Source organism: Sesamum indicum, linkage group LG2 (assembly GCF_026168435.1).
Source record: "Sesamum indicum cultivar Baizhima isolate 11 linkage group LG2, ASM2616843v1, whole genome shotgun sequence".
NCBI lineage: Eukaryota > Viridiplantae > Streptophyta > Magnoliopsida > Lamiales > Pedaliaceae > Sesamum > Sesamum indicum.
In genome coordinates, this window is record NC_142658.1 from 21,627,520 (window position 1) to 21,648,490 (window position 20,971).

At 35.1% G+C, this 20,971-nt stretch overlaps 4 protein-coding genes across 4 annotated transcripts; 2 read left to right on the forward strand and 2 right to left on the reverse strand.

Annotated features, from left to right (window-relative positions):
• Window positions 1-1,408: 1,408 nt before the first annotated feature.
• On the forward strand, window positions 1,409-5,176 carry LOC105156493 (alpha/beta-Hydrolases superfamily protein). Its single transcript, XM_011072642.3, has 10 exons — window positions 1,409-1,727; window positions 2,479-2,573; window positions 2,658-2,755; window positions 2,880-2,929; window positions 3,315-3,410; window positions 3,534-3,623; window positions 4,117-4,209; window positions 4,330-4,425; window positions 4,796-4,861; window positions 4,948-5,176. The coding sequence occupies exons 1-10, from the start codon at window positions 1,524-1,526 to the stop codon at window positions 5,101-5,103; spliced, it is 1,044 nt and encodes a 347-aa protein (XP_011070944.1). The 5' UTR covers window positions 1,409-1,523; the 3' UTR covers window positions 5,104-5,176.
• A 225-nt stretch (window positions 5,177-5,401) lies between these two features.
• Window positions 5,402-7,322, reverse strand: LOC105156492 (Carbohydrate-binding X8 domain superfamily protein). Its single transcript, XM_011072641.3, has 4 exons — window positions 7,100-7,322; window positions 6,676-6,915; window positions 6,527-6,563; window positions 5,402-5,999 (listed from the first exon to the last, which is right to left on the reverse strand). Exons 1-4 carry the CDS (start codon window positions 7,152-7,154, stop codon window positions 5,768-5,770), a joined length of 564 nt encoding a protein of 187 aa, XP_011070943.1. The 5' UTR covers window positions 7,155-7,322; the 3' UTR covers window positions 5,402-5,767.
• Window positions 7,323-11,313: 3,991 nt separating this feature from the next.
• LOC105156494 (Tetratricopeptide repeat (TPR)-like superfamily protein) lies at window positions 11,314-16,795 on the forward strand. Its single transcript, XM_011072643.3, has 7 exons — window positions 11,314-12,068; window positions 13,828-14,059; window positions 14,151-14,633; window positions 14,857-15,063; window positions 15,675-15,812; window positions 15,924-16,111; window positions 16,313-16,795. Exons 1-6 carry the CDS (start codon window positions 11,464-11,466, stop codon window positions 16,107-16,109), a joined length of 1,851 nt encoding a protein of 616 aa, XP_011070945.1. The 5' UTR covers window positions 11,314-11,463; the 3' UTR covers window positions 16,110-16,111; window positions 16,313-16,795.
• Window positions 16,741-20,392, reverse strand: LOC105156496 (triose phosphate/phosphate translocator, chloroplastic). Its single transcript, XM_011072644.3, has 12 exons — window positions 19,531-20,392; window positions 19,374-19,442; window positions 19,166-19,231; window positions 18,940-19,018; window positions 18,727-18,847; window positions 18,502-18,597; window positions 18,147-18,259; window positions 17,979-18,056; window positions 17,739-17,855; window positions 17,523-17,622; window positions 17,262-17,362; window positions 16,741-17,153 (listed from the first exon to the last, which is right to left on the reverse strand). The coding sequence occupies exons 1-12, from the start codon at window positions 19,842-19,844 to the stop codon at window positions 17,130-17,132; spliced, it is 1,278 nt and encodes a 425-aa protein (XP_011070946.1). The 5' UTR covers window positions 19,845-20,392; the 3' UTR covers window positions 16,741-17,129.
• Window positions 20,393-20,971: the final 579 nt, after the last annotated feature.

Genomic DNA, 20,971 nt, shown 5'->3' on the forward strand with positions numbered 1-20,971 from the left:
ATTCGGTGCCAAACCTCTGCATGCTGTTTGGATTCATTTTTTAAGTGTTTTGTTGTGTTTTATGGAAATATAAACAAAAATAAATAAATATGTTTTAGAAATAATATGTATGTTTAGATTTGTTTTTGAAGATAATTTAAAACAAGTATTGTATGTTTAATTTTGTCTTTTGTGAGACAAAAAATTACTATTATTGTCAAATTATTGCACATCATGTTTTTTTGATCTATTTATGTATATATTTGTGTGTATATATATCTATGTAATTATGCTAAAACAGTTGAAAACACTAAGATAAGGTGTTTTTGAATTATGACAAACATTGAATATGCTTTGACTCATTTCGAAAATAACTTGAAAATAAAAATAAACATAGTGGTGAATTTGTATTTAAATGAATAGTAAATTCTTGAAATAACACGTAATGATCAAATTATTTTAATTTAATAATTAATAATTTATGTGGGTGTAAATTTATAAGGATAGTGTCATTAAATTTAATCTTTTCTTACTTCTTCCTATAAGTTATTACTGTAAACTATCTCCATCACATACAATTCAATTGTCGTTAGAGCACATTCAATATTTAATTTGTTATCTATTTAATTTCACATTTGCAATATTTTAAATTTAAGTATATATAATAGTAAAATATCGAGAAATCGAATGATTAAAGAAAATGTTATTTTTCAAAATAAAATAAAATATATATCTAAAGGTATTTTAATTGATATACCTCCATACTTAATAAATAGTATTTGCAGAAAAAGAGAATATAGTTAAAAATAGAATTACTCATTAGTCATTACCAATATATATAGTGTTACTGAACTCCAATATATATTACGAACAATATGATTTAATATTTATAATAATTATTTTTATTGTAAAAATAATCATTATTCTGTAAATTAATTATCATTAAAAATTATTAATTAAATAAATAAAAATATTAAAAAAATTGAAGAAAGTTATAATAATTTATTGATAAATGAATGAGAAAAGAAAAGGAGATGTGGAAATTGAGATAACAGGAAAACATGAAGTTGAGAATAGAGAAAAATGAAAAAGCAATAAAATAATTATAAAAATTAAAAAAAAACAGATTAATATTATTAAAATATTAAAAAGGGTGTTTTTATTTGAATATATAAATGTATAGATATATTAAATCAACTAAAATGTTTATATATTTTTATCTTTTATGTAACTTTTTTTGCACAGCACTTCAGTTATAATTATTATACATTTATTTCAAATCTGAATATATTTTAAAAATAATTATAATTCTCTTAAAATATTCATATTTCATTGATTTCGATGTCTCAAGACAGAGCACCAAAAATTCCAAGTTCTCTTCAAATAGCCTTACTTCAAAAAAATATAACGACTTATACTGAAACTGTACAAAACTTGACGGATGAACCTTTCATCTTGGCGCCCTTTAAATTATATCCAAGGTAGCAGGTGTGAATTGTGCGCATACTTCTACCTCACAGGCCGGGTAACCGGGTCGGCCCACCATGCTCATCGCTAATCTCTCCGTAGCTCCACCGATTCTCGGACCTAAATCAACCGAGAGACTCATGTACCATGGGCCAAAAAGCAAGCATAATTACAAAGTGTCGGCGAGTGAATTTCCCGCATTTCTTCCTAGTGAAGTTGAGAAGATTAAGGACCCATTTGCCAGAAAGCTGGCTTCAAGGATTGAACGACTGCCTGTGCATGTATTCAGCTTTTGGCGATTTTTTTTGGTTTTCGCGGTGTAATTGAACTCTAATGCATGTTTACTTTGCTGGGTGTTTATGAAAATTCTCTTTTTTTTTTGGTGTGTGTGCATTAAACCTCTGTCGTCGCTGTGAATTCAATTGCATGCGTAATTTGTAGGCTTTTCCGTTGGCAGAAAATTTCATTCTCCCACAAAAGTGAAGACTGTCACCCTTCCCCTAGCAAGCTGGCTTCTACCGAGACTCTGTCCATTAAACTTTCACTATTTTGCAAGAAAGTTTTGATCTTTATGTTGAAGTTTGGATATGATGGATTTTTAATCTAGTGGGTCTCTTCTCATTGTTGTCTCATTTTTTGTTCTCACTTGGTTTCGTCAATTTTTTTTATTGTTTTGGTTTAATAAAATTCTATATCAGTAATGCATGTTTAATCTAGTGGGTCTCTTGTATTCATGTTGGTTCGTGCATAGTAGCTATGTGCAAGTTGCCATTGTGATGAGTGATAAAATTTTGCGAGAGGTTTTTACTTTAATGGTAAAATTGGACTGCAGGGCATTCTTAATTTGGTGGGTTAATTTTCTAGAGGGATGTAGAAAAGGCATGAGAAGATGAAGTAACCTATCCAACTTAACTCACTGCGTTAGTGTTGCACAATGTTTTGGTTTATAAGCACACTTCTTTTCTCTAGTTTGATTGGTCATGGTTTCAACACTCAAACTTTGAGTTAACTGACAGTCTTCCTTCTCTGCAGTTAAGTTTGGCAAAAACTTGCATCATGAGTAGCTGTGTGAAGCCAAAAACACAGCTTGATAAGAGTCCTCTGGTTCTTCTTCATGGTTTTGATAGGTTCAGTGATGTGAAATTTATTTGACCTATCGAGAATGTTGGTCTCTTTTGGTTTTTCACAATCCATCCCTTCTTATCCTTCAGCTCCTGTTTAGAATGGAGATATACACTTCCTTTGCTTGAGGAGGAAGGACTGGAGACCTGGGCCATTGATGTACTTGGATGGGGCTTCTCTGACTTAGGCGAGCTTTCTTGATTTGGCTCCCTTGTTTTCTTCTTACATTTCTGTAACTAAGTTCAGGAGAATTCTTTCTGTACCTACCAATTATCATGCTTATTGTTTATTTTGTCCTTGCATTTTACTAGAGAAGCTTCCCTCATGCAGTGTAGCTTCAAAGCGTGATCACCTCTATCAGGTGTGCAAACTCCCTCCATCTGTGCCATTCATTATGTTCTCTTTAAGTTGTTTCTGTATTGTTCTTCAATATGAATTATGGAATTAAATGCTTAATTCTTAGGTTCTCACCTGTACATTTGATCAAATTTTGTTGCGTACAATTCCAATTAAAAATGATGCAGTGTCATATCCTATTGTCTCTGTGCTTTATTTACTGCCTTGGCTAGTCAAGATGCTACTCTTAAGCATTATTATTTTATGATTGCTTCCGATCACTGCCTTTGGTTAACCTTACCTCTCATCCCTATGGAGAGTGACAAGCAAATTTTTTGACTGATTACTGCTACATATGATGTTGACTGTGGGCGTGAAGGGTTTAGCTTACAATTTGTTACTTCCTCCAGTTTTGGAAATCCTATATAAAAAGGCCAATGACATTGGTCGGACCAAGTCTTGGGGCAGCAGTTGCCATTGACTTTGTAATCCAGTACCCAGAAGCTGTAAGTATCACATGGCCATGAATCCATGTGGACAATCCCTTTGACTACTTGAGCATTATTCCCATGATTATTGTCAGTGATTTTGCATGATTTTTGAGTTTCCTGCTGTTTATATCCTTTTAGGTTGATAAGCTGATTTTGATTGATGCAAGTGTCTATGCAGAAGGTACTGGAAACCTTGCTAAGTTACCTAAACTGGTGGCATATGCTGGGGTGAGTTCCATAACAATTTGAGTTCTCATGTTATGTTGGTTCTTGAGTTATGTTAATTTGAAGGCAAGCAATCTTCATTATTGAAAAGTGATAATTTCTCTTGAGGCTTTTAGAAGGAAATGAAGATACTAAGAAGTATCAATCATTGTTTTGAAATTGTAGCTTGAAATATGCCTTCAGATGAATAAATTCACCTGCAATTCGGAGTTTCGTTGGCTGACATATTTGGGTCTCATTTGACTAACTGCTCAAACTTAATTTAACTATAGAAAAGACAAACTGTTCAAAAATGATTATCCTTGAAGATTAGTAGACATCACTGTGTTTTGACATTTAGTGTGCTGTTACCCTTGAGGTCAGTTTTCAGCTGGTACTTCGATTACTTTACTTTCTATTCTGATTTTCCATGATAGTTGTTGTATCTGCGGTTCTAATCATATGCCTCAGGATCTATATGCATATTGACGCCTAACCATATTAATCTGCTGCACAGGTCAATCTGTTAAAGAGCTTACCTTTGCGCCTATATGCGACTTCATTGGCATTTAACAGTTTATCATGGAGTACCTGCTTCGACTGGGCCAATGTCAGTGGTTACATATACAAATTAAACACTGCTCTGCTTTCGTTTTCTTCTTCTTTATCATGTGTTATTTGACCTTGTTACTTAGAACAAAAGGTAATAACTATGGTAGTGCTGTCCCAGATTGGTCGTCTACATTGTCTATTACCTTGGTGGGAGGATGCAACTGTTGATTTTATGATCAGTGGAGGCTACAATGTCAGTCCAGATATCAAAAAGGTATGGCAATACTAATGCTACACATCATGCCAACATGTACCTCTCTGTTTTTATGCTCATAAAATTGACATGGATGCCTGGAGGCTTTTAACCGAATCAGGTGAACAATTCATATTAGCCTCCATTCCACATGAAAAGTTTGTAGTTTTATTTCAAACATCAGTTCTTGTTGGCAGAATGGGCTAAGCTAATCATTTCCTAGTTCAATTTTCTTTTCCTGAAGAATTAAACTGAAGCGACTCTCAACTTAACCCCGACAGCATGCCTCACAACTGATCTTGTCCATCTTACTTGAAATCACTTAATCTATATCTATCTTGTTTTATGCTACAAGTCAAGAAGCATTGCTTAATTATTTGATGCTGCACAGGTAAAGCAGAAAACACTTATTATATGGGGAGAAGATGATCAGATCATTGACAACAAGCTTGCTGTGGTTAGTACCACTTTAATTCAGTTTTTGCCATATGAAAACATTGGAGATGCAAAGGATTTAATTTCTGACTCGATTTTCCTGAACAGAGACTACATTGTGAATTACCAAACGCAATCATACGCCAACTACCAGATTGCGGTCACATCCCCCATGTAGAGAAGCCTGCCGCTGTTTCAAAATTAATTGCAGAATTTGTTCAAGCCGAGTGCAAGATCGCCACACCGAGTTTTATCCTGTCTTGAGAAATTACTCTGTTTTTATGGAGGACTCAAGTGATGCAACTATAAGCCCTTAACAGAGTTATTTGTTCATACAGATATAGCTGCATTTAATTTGCTTTTAAGATGAGAAATTGAGAAATGTGTGGGTGGTGGGGGTGGACTAGTCTTAAGTGTCAATTCCCTGCAGCTGCCTGTTGAGTTAAAACTGGACCATTAGGAATCACTTGTGGTTCAAAGAATCCATATCTTTGCATGATCAAAAGAAGACGAAGAAAAGTCATACAAGCTACTTTTTATGTTGGTGTGATAACAAAGAGACTTGACGAAATAAGCATAAACTCAAAAGGGTAACCCCAGATCGCATTAAAAACTACAAAAAGCAAAAAGAAAAACTAATATTAATAAATTTCCTGCTTCCCTATCTAGATGTACATGGGAAAATTCTAAACAGAAGAGAACAGGTTTGAGACTATCCCATAAACAGCCACATCTCCACTGTAAAGGAGAATCAAATTCTCCCACTTTCTTTTTCCACAAGAGAGGAAAACAAGAAAAAGAAAAGCCCAAGTGGAGTTGAGTTTCAGTCTAGATGAAACTAATTCTTCTTGCAAAATCATCATCATATATAGCCATCAATGTCATGATTCCATCCCTTCCATCTATTCTTGCATTTAGTCTTCTTTCTTTAGATTCTTGCCCACATCAAGCCAGAGGCTAAAAGAGTTAAAGAAACAAGCATAAAGGTGCTGCTGTGGTTTAAAACTGTCACACTAGCACTGTTGTCTGAGCTGCCGAGTCCACTTCCGGTAGGGCCGAGGCCAATACCCGTAGAGCCTGGAACTGTGCTGCCTGGGGTGGTGGTGCTGCCGCCAGTGTTTGGAGTTCCTCCTATAGATGGCGTTGTGCTGCCTCCATTGCTACACAAGATTCAACTAGGAAATGAACATTTTATTTAAAATATAAGTCACAAGTGAGGGAGCACGTTCAATGACAGCAGAGTGCAAACCTAACTTCAAATATAAAATGACATTATGTGAAGGTTGAGTTGATGGTTTGATTAAGGTTGATTAAGGTTGAGTTGCATCATGGTTGGTACCAGAAACACAAGACAACTGAACAGACACCATTATTTACACATCAACATCATGACAGCTCACATGAATATATTGATGCTTTCTTAGGCATGACTGCAACCATTTCTATTTTATAAGACCCTAGAGAAAGAGAAATGGATCTACCGTCCTTTTCCCACTCAGCCAAAAACTCAGTATTTTTCAACATATTAGCTCATTTCTTGGCACAAGTTCCAGAAAAGCTTTACTCCAATAAACTCTCCTTCTAGACTACAAATCATCAAATAATCTCTTCAAAGATTCATAATTTGAAAAGATCTAGCTATAACATGACACCAACAACTGCGGATAAAGGATATAGAACATCAAACCTGGGGCTAGATTGGTACACACATCCAGAAGCTGCGTCTGCAGTTAATCATCAGCAAACAAGAACTCAAGTCAGCATCCAAACAAAGACAGTTGTAGAACAGAAAAAGGGCTTTGGGTGATTCAGATGTTTTTTTCTTGAGAGACTTACTAGGGACAGTTTGAGTAACAGTGGCAGTGCCCTGAAAATCACAGCTTCCAGTGATCTGACCCTTCCTCTGGTAATAACTATTCACAGCATAGTTGCAGTGATCCTTGACAGTGTTTGGGTTAAAACAAGCCCCATTTTGAAGGATTGCTGAACAATCAGCTCCAGCTCCACAAGCATAATCTATGTTCTTCTGAAGAATGCTGTCACTCAACCCACTATTACACACGCAATAGCTTGCATCTGCAGAATAACATAAAAGGAAAAATAATCAGGCCAGAAGACACATCATGAGAGCTCAAAACCATGCCTATAAGAGTAAAAGATCAAATTTTTACAGACTAGGAGCCTCTATCAGTGAAAAAAGAGGTGTATAAACTGTAGAAAAAAGGACATAAATAGCAAAAGGTAGGAAGAGGAGCTTTACCTGAATGAGCGGACATGGCCAAGAGAAGAACTAAACCCACTACAAAAGCAGCCATGAATACCTCAAGAAAAGAGCTTTTCTATTTAAACAGGCAGGCAGGCAGGAGGGTTGGATGAGGAAGAAGAAAGAGTGTTGGAAGTGGAGGAATGGAGATTTTTAGACAGGGAGATTAGACTGTGGGAAAGGTTGTCCATGTAAGTGGGGTTTTTATATGTATGATGATGATGATGTCTGAGTTTAGACAGTATTATTACTATTATTATATGGTTGGTGAGAGAGTTTTTGGGGAATTGAGCATTACCGAAGCTCAAAAGGCTTTCTGTCATATACGCTGACTCTCTGTGCGTGTGTCGTACCATGTACATGTGTCTGTCTTGGGCTTTTCTCTCAAACGGTCATAAACTCATCCCCATGATCACAACTTAACCCATCTTGGGTTTATGCCCCGGTTAAATCTTGCTTTCATTTCTACTTCTATTCTTTTTTTTTTAAATTAAGTCAAATTGTATTTATGTGATATTATATTTCTCTCCCCTAAAGTTTGGTCTAATTATACATAGATTCTCTATTATTTAAAAAATTACATCTAGTAGTCTTAAGTTTGCTTCATCTAATAAATATGTCTTTCCATCAATCAAATTTTACTGAATTAAAAAAAATGAATAAAAATCGATATTTACCCTTAATTGACTTATTTTATTGCAGGTGAATTTTTTATTTTTTTTTATAATTAAACTATCCTTATAACGATGAAATTATACCTCATCACATGTGAAAATATATAAGGGTAATTTGATCATAAAAAAATTTATTTGCAATAATATGTGAAGATGTATAAGAGTAATTTGATCACAAAAAAAATTATTTGATATGCAATAAATCAGTAATAAGTCTATTAGGGGTAAATATGAATTTTTATTTGATTTTTTGTTAATATCATCAAATTCATGAATTTTGACTAAGGAGGGACAAAAGCAAACCTCATGTATATTAAATGCCAATTTTTCACACCATAAATACATTAAATTTCAGAGAAAGGGAGGGTAATCATTCTTGTATTTATTGCACCTGAAATAAGAAATATATATTATTCAACTTGATTTTATGCCCTTCATTTTGAAATAGTTTATATTTTTATAATGTGAATAAATTTGTAAAAAGTTTAAATTAAGTAAAAGTGAAACTTAGGAGTATTTAAAAATAAAAGCTAGAAATACAAACAAAAATTAAAAATAGAGTGTCTAAAAAAAGAATTCAATATTTATAATTTTGTAAATAAGCTACAAAATTGTTAAGAAAGTATTTATAATTTTTTATTTAAATCAATTTAATTTAAATAACTTAAAAATAAAAAAATGTTAATCAAAATCATTCTTTTTAAACTTATTTTAAATGTTCAAACACCCCTAAGAATTAAACCCAATATTTACGAATTAAATATTACAAAAATTCGAATTAGTAATTTATTTATTTTATCCAAAAATGGAAAAAGAAATAAAAAGAAACGGAAAATAGGGCGTAATGATTTTAGCAAGAGGGCGGTGCAGGAGAGGGCCCCACACTAGGACAGGGTAGCGAATAGTAATTGGCTTTGGGCAATCTTTTCTGGGTGCGGTGTCGCTGTGATGGTTGTCCCCCCTGCACTCATTGGAGTATCAGCATCTAATTTCATGCTACACCGGTACACCCCCATACCTTTGCAAAATCCCCCTTCTTTTTTTGTGAAACTAGCGTCATTTATATGATAAATAAGTTTTTATATTTTAAAAATGTATTATAAATAAAAATAAAATTTATATAAATTAATAAAATATATTTTTTAAAAATAAAAAATAAAAAAACTAAATTTCAGTATTATGAACATAACAAAAGAATTTATATAATATTGTTAAAATAATGTGGGTTACTTTTGAAGAAAAAATAATTATAATTGATTTTTAAAATTATCTAATCAGGTATGTAATTGTCATATTTATAAATTGGTATGGCATTTTCATTAATCATCATTTATGAGTACAAAGTGCCTTTTTTTTTACATATTAGTACTAGATGTTGTCGCACGCCATCCCTACGTGCATATAATAAATAAGAGATAATTATATTTATACCCATGACCTACGGTCTATTTATACAAATCACCTTTGTCTTTTGTATAATTACATAAACTAGTCTTGACAACCAAAAAATAAGGGATATTTTATGTAATGAACAAAATTTTTAGGGGGGTGTATGTATAATTATCTTAAAGATATGAGTGGTTTGTGTAAACACGTCATAGATCAAGGAGCGTAAATATAATTATCCCATTAAATAATTTTTCATGCTATAAAATATATTATAAATAAGAGCAAAATATATAAACCAACACACCACAATAAAAAAACAAAATAAATAAATAAATAAAACTAACTTATTATAACTTGAAAAGTTGTTAAGTAGGTTTATCTTATCAATTGAAGGGTATTTTTTAAATTATAAAAAATTAATATGGTGGTTCATTAACCACCCTTTGTGAGTACGGATAGCCCTCTTTTTTTATATATCTTTATTAGTATAGATATAGATTATAAATATAAATATCTCTCCAATTTTTTATTCTTGAAACTAGGAATAATTACACGGCCCTCTTACAAGATTTGGTGTAATCATTTATAAACCTTTAATAGCTTAGAAAATATATTCTTAACGTTTGTTCTGTAATAAATAAATCATTAATCAAAACTAACTGAATTATTAATAAAAAAAATATAAATAAAATTCTATATTTAATCATGTGCAGGGGGTGAAACATTTTGATAAGGAGAACGTACGTGTTAAATTTTTGAGTTGGATACAAGGAGGAAATTCAGTTGGCATTAATACCACTTTATTTGCATTTTGCATCTAATTCTGAGCACATGCATTTATTTGCATTAATATGAAAGTTTTTTTTTCTAAGAAGCAATTATTAAATTATTTTTCCATTTTAAGTTTAGCCAAATAATTAAAAAGATTAAAATATTAATCCAAACCAAACGTGTACCTGAAGATTATTATTATTATATGTAAACTACAAAGAGGGCATAAATTTGGTGTACTAAACTTTTTCTTACATTCAGATTAAGACATAAAAGTTTCTTTCTGTAACGCGGTTTTATTATTATTATTATTATGCATATAAATTAATTATAATCCTTTGACTATTTAATAAACCCATAATTAAAGATGTTGGGACCTACCTACCCATTTCCTATTCTGTTTGATTACACACATACAGCAGATTAATTACTTAAGTACACTAATCATCATACCTTAATCATCATTACAATCACAAATCCAGCATCTGGTTTCTCATTTCTGCTGTCACTCAATAACAACATCCTCAAAACTCTAACTTTAACACTATGTTTGTGCATTTTTCAAAATAAGATAAAACACACTTAATATTTAGTTTGTTTGTGTGTTTTTTTATTTTTCAATTTTCTATATATATATATAATAAAAGAGACATGATTTGACAATGGACAGTAGTTTTTGTTTTAAAAAAACACAATCTTTATATATAAAAATATATATAAAAGAGATGTGATTTGATAATAAAAAGTGATTTTTGTCTCCCAAATCCCAACATCAAACCTACACCACTTATTTTAAAATATTTTAAATTATCTCAAAATACAAATCCAAACAGACCATCTCTCTCTGACATACACTTATTTGTCTTTATTTCTCTCTCTCTATCTTTAAAACACAAAAACAAAACACTTAAAATACAAATCCCAATATTTTGTAACAATTTTGATCGCCGTTAAGGTAGACTATAAACTCACATCAATAGAATTCGTACCTAATTTGACATGGGGCCCAATAAGATTGAGATTTTAAATGGGTAGACATGGAGCCCAATAGTGGGTAATGGATTGGGCCTGTATGTTTAGAGTTCAGCCAAGCCCATATATTGTTGTCAGTTCAATATCTACTAGAACAAAGGAAAAATAAGCAGTTAATATCATCCGTTGGATCTCGGTAGAGCCTCGCTGATGTTGTGGACCGTTGGATGCTGCCCAACCGAATACAGCAAACTTCACCGGTCAGTCCAATAATTTCCGTTAAGAACCCTAACCCAAAACAACAAGGCCCAAAGTGAGAATTTCCGATAATGACCCTATATGTCTAGATATCTGAAAACCCAATAGCTGAAATTCCCAAACTAACCCTACTGTATAAAGAGTCATGTCCGCCATTAGCAAATCCAACGCCAATTTTCAAACTCCCCCAAAACCCTAGCAACTGAAAGGCTGAACTCCCACTGTCTCAACGTATGGGATATGCGTGAAAGTATAGTTACGCTTACATATACGTAGAAATATCTGTATCCATAAGGAATGAGAATGGCGCCGATCGCAGTTTTGGCGAGATCACGGCGGTTCGTCTGGCCGCACAATTTCAAATCCATCTCCACCTTCGTTCACCTCCACCAAGAGGCGCAGCTGGCCGAGCCTCCGATGACGCCTCCAGAGCTCCCGCCTAACCCCGCCACCGGCAGCCCACGCTACAAAGAAAACTGGCGGAACCCTACATCCGCATCTTCGGCCGGAGATGGGGCGCTTATTCCTGTCGGCTTGGGGTTTCTCCAACACACTACTGCTGCGAAAATGCAGGTGCTTTCTCAGTCACTTGACGCGCAGGGCTTGATGAATCATTTCGCAGGTTGGATGACGTTGCGTCGGTGGGAGGATATGAAGCAGCTCTTCGAGTTGTGGATCAGGTCTCTCGATAAGAACGGAAAGCCAAACAAACCTGATGTAAATCTTTATAACCATTATCTACGTGCGAATTTTATGATTGGGGCGTCTGCTGGCGAATTGCTCGATCTTGTGGCCCAAATGGATGATTTCGGGATCCTGCCTAATACTGCATCCTGTAATCTTGTGCTTAAGGCTATGCAGAAGGCTGGTGAAACACTTGCAGCGGAGAAACTAATTGAAAGGTTGAACTTTTTTGGTGAATTCCTTGAGGGGAAACAATGGTTATGTTATGAATAGTCTAGCTCCCTGTGAATAATGTTGGACATGTGAAGAAAAGGATTATATTTCGTGTTTCTTAATGAGTAATTGACTTTACAAAATTCTGTATTATAGTGCCAATTGACTCTGCCCTTATCCTGTTTATATTGCTATCACAGACTTTTTGTGCTTATTATTTGTTGTTTTTGGTTCCTATCAGTTATTATGGTGCATATGTGAAGTTAATTTTATCAACAAGGTCAGCTTTCGAGCCTATATGTTTCAGATTGGGACTAGGGTAAGGGGGTAGATAAAGGGGCAGCATTAGATGTGCACATGAATTTGATGAATGACCTCATGAATTGGCAAGAAGCATAGTGAGTGGACTTGCCATATGTGAAGCTAGTAAAGCTGTTGGGAATGCGCATAAATTATTTGTAGTAGGAGAAAGCTAAAATTACTGAAAGAACACATTTTATAGTGAAAAAGGTGTGCTAGAGGGGAACATTTAGTTGGTTGCTTATTGGATGTTTTTGCGCCAATACATGGATATGAAGAATTTTGTATAGAGTAATTTGTTTTGCTCTCAAAGGGTTTGGATGCGGATAAATCCTCATGTTGTCATTTCAGCGTTCATTGGTAATTGAGGCGTGGAACCAACGTAATATATGGAATTTTACGAGTGATACAGATTTATTGAAATGTCCTTGTGATGGGATTCATTTTTGGTCTTGTCAGGGATCTATTCCTGGAACTGAAGTTAAAAAGAACTTATATAAAACTTTTTGATGTCATTAGGGGTTTCCAGGTTTTTGCATTGACTGATTGTTAAGTGTAACTATAATTGTGTCTTTGTACAAGGATCTTTGGGCATGATGGAGTTACTTGTTCCTTTCCACTATTTTGCTTGGATGGAGGGAGCAGTTTGTAGTTATTTCTGCTCTCACAAACTCTTTGCTGAATGTGAGAGTTTCCTTGGGAACAATAAAGGGGTATTATATTGGTTCATCATTTACATGTGCAAGTATTTGGTTTTGTATATATACTAGAAGTTTGTAGACTCATCACTATATGTTTTTACATGTGGAGAATCTTAATAAGTTATCTGGTTATATGGAGGTTGGGGAAAGCAATAAATAGCAAGGACAAGATAGAAAGTTCATAAAATAGTAACGTTTGTAGTGGTGACCAAACTTCATGTGTGTTAGGCAATACTACATGTTTGCTCTTTCAAAGCTAGATCAATCCTTGTCTCTTCAGAACAGATTCAATATCACTATTAAAGTTGGCATCCTATTTTTAGCATTTGCTTTCTGTTTGTGGGATTTGTTTATATATTGTTGAGCAGTTGAATGATTAGCATTAGAGGATAACTCTCTTTTGATGTTTAGTCAGAGTAATGTTGATATTGTACCTGTTAATACTGTCATCTTTATAAATTCATTTTTGCAGTATGATTTGTCGATATGATACTTCAGCTGTCAAATGAGAAGTAAGAGGACAGAGAATAAACTTGGTACAAATATATGATATTTCTGGCACTGTATTTTCAATATCTCATGAGGGGTTTTGAGTGTTTGGACAGGTTGTAAAGTGCCAGGGCAATCCTCTTTAATGATTCATTTTAGCTTAATTTTTAGTTACCCAATATTTGGTTTATGAAACCTTTCCTCTGTTCATATATAAAAAGATGATTACAGAATTTACTGCTTGATGGGTGAGTCTTTACTTTATTGATTTCAGGATGCTCCAGACAGGAAAAGAATTCAAGGAATCTTTGCCTGATGATGAGTCATATGACTTAGTTATTGGCATGCTTCTTTCAAAAAACCAGATTGATTCTGCGCTGAAGTATATAGATCTGACGTTGAAATCTGGATATATGTTGTCAATGAAGGCATTCGTGGATTGTGTGCGAATTTGTGTTAGTAATGTGAGGCTGGACACATTGGTGTCAATTATAGAGAGATGCAAGGTGCATATATACATATAGCTATTCTACTCAAATAATTTAGAGCTTATTCATGTATTTTGACAACTGACTCTGGTCTTATGGATGTCTTCAGAAAATGGATCAGAACAAATCCTTATGTCCCGATTGGCGCATATGCAATTATATTGCTGATGTTGCTATGCAATCAGATAACAGTGAGCTCACCTATTATGCACTTGAGTTCATCGCCAAATGGATTGCTCGAGGGGAGGCTGCAAAGCCTCCTGTTCTTCTCTCTGTAGATGAAGGATTAGTTATCTCTGCCCTTGGAACTGCTGGTAGAACTTACAATTCTAAATTGCTGGATGTTTCTTGGGCTGTACTCAAGCGGTCATTGCGCCAAAAGAAGGTTCCGAATCCTGAATCTTACCTCGGAAAAATATATGCCCATGCTAATTTGGGGAACCTACAGAAAGCTTTTAGTACTCTGCATGAATTTGAGACAGCTCATGGAAATTCTAACCAAGAAGATGGAGAGGATCTATTCTCTCCATTTCATTCTTTAAATCCTCTGGTCACCGCATGCTCCAAGAATGGTTTTGTCACTTTGGATTCTGTAAGTTCTTGCCTTACAACTATTAGTTTACTGTAAGTAGGAATTTTAGATCTTTCTTCATGTATTTTTCCAATATGCTTCCTTCTGAAACTAAAGATACATAAAGTTGCCTGCAAGTGCACTTTCTTTAATCTCTGGCTTGTCGCTCGCATTGGCTGTTCAAGTGCATAATGCTGCACTTTACGTTCTTGCGGTTAACTGCATTTTTGAAGTGTTCGTTCAGGTTTATTATCAGCTGGAGAATTTAAGTCAAGGCAATGTTCCATACAAGTCTGTTGCTGCTCTCAATTGTATAATTCTTGGATGTGCAAATATATGGGATGTTGATCGTGCCTACCAGACTTTTAGTGCAATTGATTCCAGTTTTGGGTTGACCCCCAATATCCATTCATACAATGCCCTGATCTGTGCATTTGGGAAATTCAGCAAGGTAACTGATGTGCATCCCCAGATCCCCCTTCTTTCCCCTTTTTGCAACTCTATAATACTATTACCTTTCTCCCACTAATCTTCGACTTCAAAATATCCAATTGACTAATTTATTGAAGTAGTATTCCCCGCTGCTCATAGTTATTTTATACAGAGCACTGTTTCTAGTGTTCTTCCCTGTGTTTTTCCTTCTTTCAAACCCAGAAAACTTGTTTGTTTGGCCTCAAACTCAAAGATTTGAACAAGATACATGGTGATCCTGATATTATTTGCACCATCTGATTTTGTACTATTGGAATTCTACATGGCCATTTAACAATGCTTCTTTATACTTCCTGATCCTTCTATCTGTTTGTACCCTCAAAGTCTGTCATTTGTAAGAGTTTCTATTAAAATCATGTGGCCTAGCATTCCATAGATAGTCTTATGAAGCTCTACTTAATGTATGGGCTGCAAAGGTGTTGATTGTAACCTTAATTAGTAGATAACATGAGATGCTTACTCCTAAAATGTTAATGAATACTGAAGTAATATTCTTCCCTGCATCCAGCATGTAAATGTTGCTGTTTACTTCTACTGAATCAATAAGAGGCATTTTTTTTTTGGTTGCAGAGGGATGAAGCTGTAAAAGTATTTGAGCACTTTGTTGCTTTAGGCGTCAAACCAAATGCGACCACATATTCTCTCCTTATTGATGCGCATCTTATTAAGCGGGATCCTAAAGCCGCTCTCTCCGTGATTGATGAAATGGTATTCTGCATGCCTTGTGTAATGATTGGTTTATATGTTATATTAGATTTGTCATTTCAGCACTAGCATATGCAATCAACCCCAAAGTGGACTTTAAGACTTCTGGAACAGATATATGCAGGATATGAACCATCAAAGGAAATACTAAAAAAGGTCCGGAGGCGATGTATTCGAGAGATGGACTATGAATCTGATGACAAGGTGGAATCCTTGGCTAGACAGTTCAAAATTCGAATGGGAACAGAAACTCGCCGAGATTTACTGTTTAATCTTCAATACACCACAGATTATGCATGATGGTAAGCTCCCAAGATTCATTAAATCATATGTATATTTAGAAGTAGTTTTCTCTTTTTTATTCTGGTCGAAGTTTCAGCAGAAGGTTTTTCTTTTACGAAAATTTTGGATGAAAATTGTTATTTTTCATGTGAATATTAATTCAGGTTTACTGTTCCGGTTTGCAATATGTCAAACTTAGTTCCTGCTGCTTATGCTTGCAGGTTGACTTGCACTGTGCTGAAGATATGAGTTGTCAAGTCTTCTCCATTTCTCTACCATTAGCTTTGTGCTGATCTCCAACTTTGTAAACTATGGACAGCTGTTTCGGGCCTGAGCAGAAAGAGTGCTGATAGGTAGCTTCCTTCTTCGGCAGCTGATATGTGAGATATCTCTTGGTTCCGTTTCAGGGAAAATTAGAGGATTAATTATTAACTTCAGACATTCTGGTGATGGTTACAACCATAGGCCATATGGATTAAAAATAAATTATCTCTGGTGTGCAGGCTTCACTAATTGGTGATGTTATCATTTTAGGTCTGCACCTACTCTGGGTTAATTTTGCAAGTTTTGCTGCCATATTTCATATTCTGTAGGTTCATCGCAAACTTGTATTATGGTTCTGGAGATATTGTAGTAATGGACAAATATGTAGGCCAACAAATCATTTTCAACTTCCAGGAAAGAGATTGTACAGTTTCCCTAAATTTAATGACCTGCTCAGCCCTTCTTTTATCTAAGAGCTGGTTGTGTTATACCCTTAACATGGTTTTCTGTCTTCAATAAGAAGGTTCAGCCAAGATGTTTGTGTTAGAATTGTTTGATCATTGCGAGTAGCCTAACGGAACGAGTGCATAAAACAATTAGGAAATGTTGCCAAATTTTGGAACATTGTAAACTATCGCCTGTTCTTCCGGATTTTCTTTGAAATCAGAAATTGCTTGAGAAAGTAAAGCGGAATGCGCCTCGTATCCTGGCTTTATTGCAATCAACTTGAGAGAAATTGCATGTGAATTCTGCTTATAAGCTGTTGTGGCCTCACTATGCATGAGTTTGAGCAGCCTTCTGAAACAATGGAGAAATTCATCAGTCCCTTTCTTGATCAGGTTTTGTCAATGTACTCTGAATGAGGTAGTGGCTTTGTTAATATGTGCAAATGGGGCTACAGCTTACCTGTTTCTGCTCCTCGATGTTCGCCTTAATGAGTGAATACATTGCAACACCTGCGATGGCTATTCCAGTGCCAATCCCAGTTTGTGTGGAGATCTTATTACCTGCCATATTTATTTTCAGATCATCAAGGCAGAACAATGGCATAGAATTAACTTACATGTGCTGTATGTGCGTATTTGTCAGTGTGCTTTATTAGAGTGTGCTCTTTTGTAGAGCTGTATAATATGATATGAAAATTTAAAGCTTTGGAGAAATTATTACCAAAAACTACGATGGAGAATCCAATCACAAAGACTCGCTTCAGCACATTTCCTACAGCATGTGTAAGTGGGGCAACCCGTTCTAATGTATTTGTAGCTACCTGTAGTTGTTAGGGACGGTAGAAAAATAGAACCATGTCTTGTGCTAGACGAAATTGAAAAACAAGAATCAAGTCACTGGTTAGGTGACAATGTAAAAATAGATCTTGTTTGTTACCTGATTGTACAAATGGTAGAACATTCCAATCCAGAATAGATCAGACAAGAACTTGTGAAGACCAACTTTAGCAATTGCATCTCTGAACCCATGCTGCATTAGCTGGGGACCTTCAATCTGAAAGCAAAAGAGAAACAAACGAACCCTTCTTCAATCTCTTCGTGTTTTTCCTTTGTGCAGAAATAGGAAAAGGGACTTCTGTCCAAAATCAGTTCATCATATTTGTTCAAGGAAACTTACAAATATTGCTGGTGGAAGGCAGAACAAGAGGGCGATTATCGAAATGTAAGCATAGACGTTTGTACTGTCCATTCCTGTCTGTCATAGACAAAACTTTTATAGGCTAAGGATACACCAAATGGTCTTACATCCCTATGTTTTTATGATTGACTTGCTAGTAGATCCTACCATTGCTTTCTTTGAGTAAATACTTCTGTACGTAAATGCAATATTTGAAATCATTGCACTAACGAAGCCAGTCCAGTTGAACGATAGTTCCGTCATTGATGCCATTGACACACCTGGACAGAGATGCAGAATTATCAGCAATTATTTAGTGGAATAGCCATTGAATGTTATCAATGAGGTTCTGTCCACTAAAAGTTAAGTTCAATGCTTGAAAAATAAGATTTTTAGTAACATATGATACCCTGAAGAATTAGTTGTGCAGAAGAGTACAAAATCAATCTTCCAAGAACCGTTTTTCCCAAGAAAATATGTAAAGTACTTGTGTAGTGGTGAGATCTTATCCGTTTTCACTTACCAATCACAACAGGGGCTAATGACAGCCACAGGGACAGGGGAATCTGATGGCCTAATACAAACTGCGAAGCTGCAGCGTTGAAAAATGGCTCCAAGGCTGTCCCAAGCACAAATTGGATCAGATGATTAGTCTTTGATTGGGAACTCAGAAGTGTTAAAAAGCAAAGCAGACATCTAGGATTGTTGGAAAATGACAATTGTTACAATGTGTTAAGAGTTTTGTTACCTTTGATGGTGTGTGTGAAGGAGACAGCAACAGCTGCAAATGATACGTTTGACATGACGTGTCCAAGAGCATGACAAAATGCCACCGGTGTGAGAACGCCCAATAGTTCCTTGTCAATCGGCTGCTTATAACAGTCATAAACTTGAATATGGAACGTATGACATGCTAATCAAGAAGATTATGCAAAGATCTTGAAGATGTGATGAAACTCACAGCTCGTTTCGGTAGACCAACAGCCCAGCTAACCATACAGTATACGACTCCAACCAGAAGATGAACCACTGAGACAAAACTATAGAAAGTAGAAAATGAATTTCCTATATCTTGGTTAAGTAGAAGAATCCATAGAAGCAGAGGAACAACTAAGTTTAACACACTAGTCTTGAGTATGCAGTTCTTGAATGCATCTGTAGAGAACTATTCAAGTCTGACAACTTACTATGGATATGGGAAATAATTGTAGACCTTCTTGTTCAGTATATTGAAGATGACATTCAGGAAATACCTGCATCAGTATAAATTAACAATTTCAACACTCATTTGGATGAAAAATTGTTAGCGTCAATTTTGATCTGGTGCATGATTCAATTATAAGTTTTTCTCATTTAAATACGAACTTGGAAATCCAGATGAATACAAAACCTAACCATGTAAAGAAAAAGAAACCGGTAACCAGAGCTGGAAATCTCTCTGCAAAGCTCTTCGGCGCAGCAAACCTGCCATAAGTCAACCAACATGATTATGATTACCCAAAACATTGTATAACCAAAGTGTTTTGGTTCTAATAGTCTATAAAGTTTAAACCCGTTTGAAATCTCAATCGCATGACCGTCTGCATCAGCATCAGCAGCTGCAGCTCTTGTGGTATAAAATTCAGGAGAGCCATGGCGGTTCAAGATTTCATTCAGTCCAAGACTGTTGCAGGACTTGCCAGAAAAATCTATAGGTCCAGAGAGAACTCTCCTTTTTGACAGTGGTGAAAACTCCAAATGATTTGGTCTTGAAGTAAGATGTCCACTTCTATGCAGAAACGATGCAGCTGAATTTCTGCAATGCTGTTTGTACAAAGTAGAAAATCTTGATTGTTGAAGGAGAGCAGAATTAGAGATTGAAGCCATGGGTAAGCAAAGATCTGATGTTAAACTTCGGAGAGTAAGTAAGAGTCCAACTTCAATTCACGAGAATTCGAAGTCAAACAGTATATGTTATGATCGGAATATGAAAAAACAAGAAAGAACATATGAAGGAACAAAATCTAACGTTGACACCAAAGTTAAGTTTAGCGCTGCGGAGATATCAAAGAGAAAAGGTACTCTTAATCATCCAAGACACAAGTTCTGAAAATCAGACGGCTTTAAACTACAAGGATTGCTAGCTGTTGGGTGAAAACAAGCAAAGAAACTAGAAACTGAACTTTGAGACTGTGAAACTAACAGCATATTACAGTTGGGAATTTTGAGACATCAGTTTCAGGTAATTATGAGTAAATACTTTTAGACTCAACAAGAGAGAGAGAGAGAGAGAGAGAGATTCTCATATAGTATACGCTCTCTTTTTATCACTGCTTGATTTCCACAAAAACGATTAAGAACTTGTTTATGCTTTGACCTTTTGTTTAATTATATCCTTTTGAGAGAGATCTTTTCAGAGGTAGAGTTTGCAATTGTTCTGATTGGGAAATTATAGCGCCGTGGCTGTTATGAGTCACTTTCTGAAAATAATACTCAAGAAGGAAACTATCAAACTATTACTAATTTTCAACTTATTGGTGGGAATCACTTTCCATGCCTGGTGAAGTTCCTTTTCTTCTTTTCTTTGTGTGTGCTATAATATTTCTCTTATTAGAGATTCTGCCTTCAAGAGGAAGTGTCCGTAGCCGTCAGCATCAACACCCATTTCTGATGTCTGAACCCCACAAGAATACTTGAAATGACTCAGCTTATATAATTATAATCAAGAGAATTATCAGAATAGAAATAGAAAAAGAATAAAGCGGTGCGTGGAGCATGACGGCTATAGGATAGAAACAAATTGATGGTGAGTCAACATGGATTTTATTTATTTATGTTTAATTTTTGGGTTCGTTGAGCCTACAGCTGTACCTATACTACTATTGATTTATTGGCTACAACAACATTCCAGCTGATCGTTTATTGAGGGTGTGTGTTTGCTACATCATTGTCAAAATCAGCAGAAGGCAAGTGCAAATGTGCAGGTGAATTTACAGGTATACTGAAGTTGAGGA

What these genes read in the sequence shown, in the direction of transcription:
- LOC105156493 (XM_011072642.3), top strand. Translation starts at nt 1,524, where the DNA reads ATGCTCATCGCTAATCTCTCCGTAGCTCCACCGATTCTCGGACCTAAA. An exon ending in TTGAACGACTGCCTGTGCAT is followed by an intron (nt 1,728 to 2,478) that starts GTATTCAGCTTT and finishes CCTTCTCTGCAG; the next exon opens with TTAAGTTTGGCAAAAACTTG. An exon ending in ATGGGGCTTCTCTGACTTAG is followed by an intron (nt 2,756 to 2,879) that starts GCGAGCTTTCTT and finishes GCATTTTACTAG; the next exon opens with AGAAGCTTCCCTCATGCAGT.
- LOC105156492 (XM_011072641.3), bottom strand. Translation starts at nt 7,154, where the DNA reads ATGGCTGCTTTTGTAGTGGGTTTAGTTCTTCTCTTGGCCATGTCCGCT. An exon ending in GGCCATGTCCGCTCATTCAG is followed by an intron (nt 6,916 to 7,099) that starts GTAAAGCTCCTC and finishes GTTATTCTGCAG; the next exon opens with ATGCAAGCTATTGCGTGTGT. An exon ending in TGTTACTCAAACTGTCCCTA is followed by an intron (nt 6,564 to 6,675) that starts GTAAGTCTCTCA and finishes GATTAACTGCAG; the next exon opens with ACGCAGCTTCTGGATGTGTG.
- LOC105156494 (XM_011072643.3), top strand. Translation starts at nt 11,464, where the DNA reads ATGAGAATGGCGCCGATCGCAGTTTTGGCGAGATCACGGCGGTTCGTC. An exon ending in GCGGAGAAACTAATTGAAAG is followed by an intron (nt 12,069 to 13,827) that starts GTTGAACTTTTT and finishes TATTGATTTCAG; the next exon opens with GATGCTCCAGACAGGAAAAG. An exon ending in GTTTTGTCACTTTGGATTCT is followed by an intron (nt 14,634 to 14,856) that starts GTAAGTTCTTGC and finishes GTGTTCGTTCAG; the next exon opens with GTTTATTATCAGCTGGAGAA.
- LOC105156496 (XM_011072644.3), bottom strand. Translation starts at nt 19,844, where the DNA reads ATGGCTTCAATCTCTAATTCTGCTCTCCTTCAACAATCAAGATTTTCT. An exon ending in GCGATTGAGATTTCAAACGG is followed by an intron (nt 19,443 to 19,530) that starts GTTTAAACTTTA and finishes GACTTATGGCAG; the next exon opens with GTTTGCTGCGCCGAAGAGCT. An exon ending in TTTACTCAAAGAAAGCAATG is followed by an intron (nt 18,057 to 18,146) that starts GTAGGATCTACT and finishes TGTCTATGACAG; the next exon opens with ACAGGAATGGACAGTACAAA.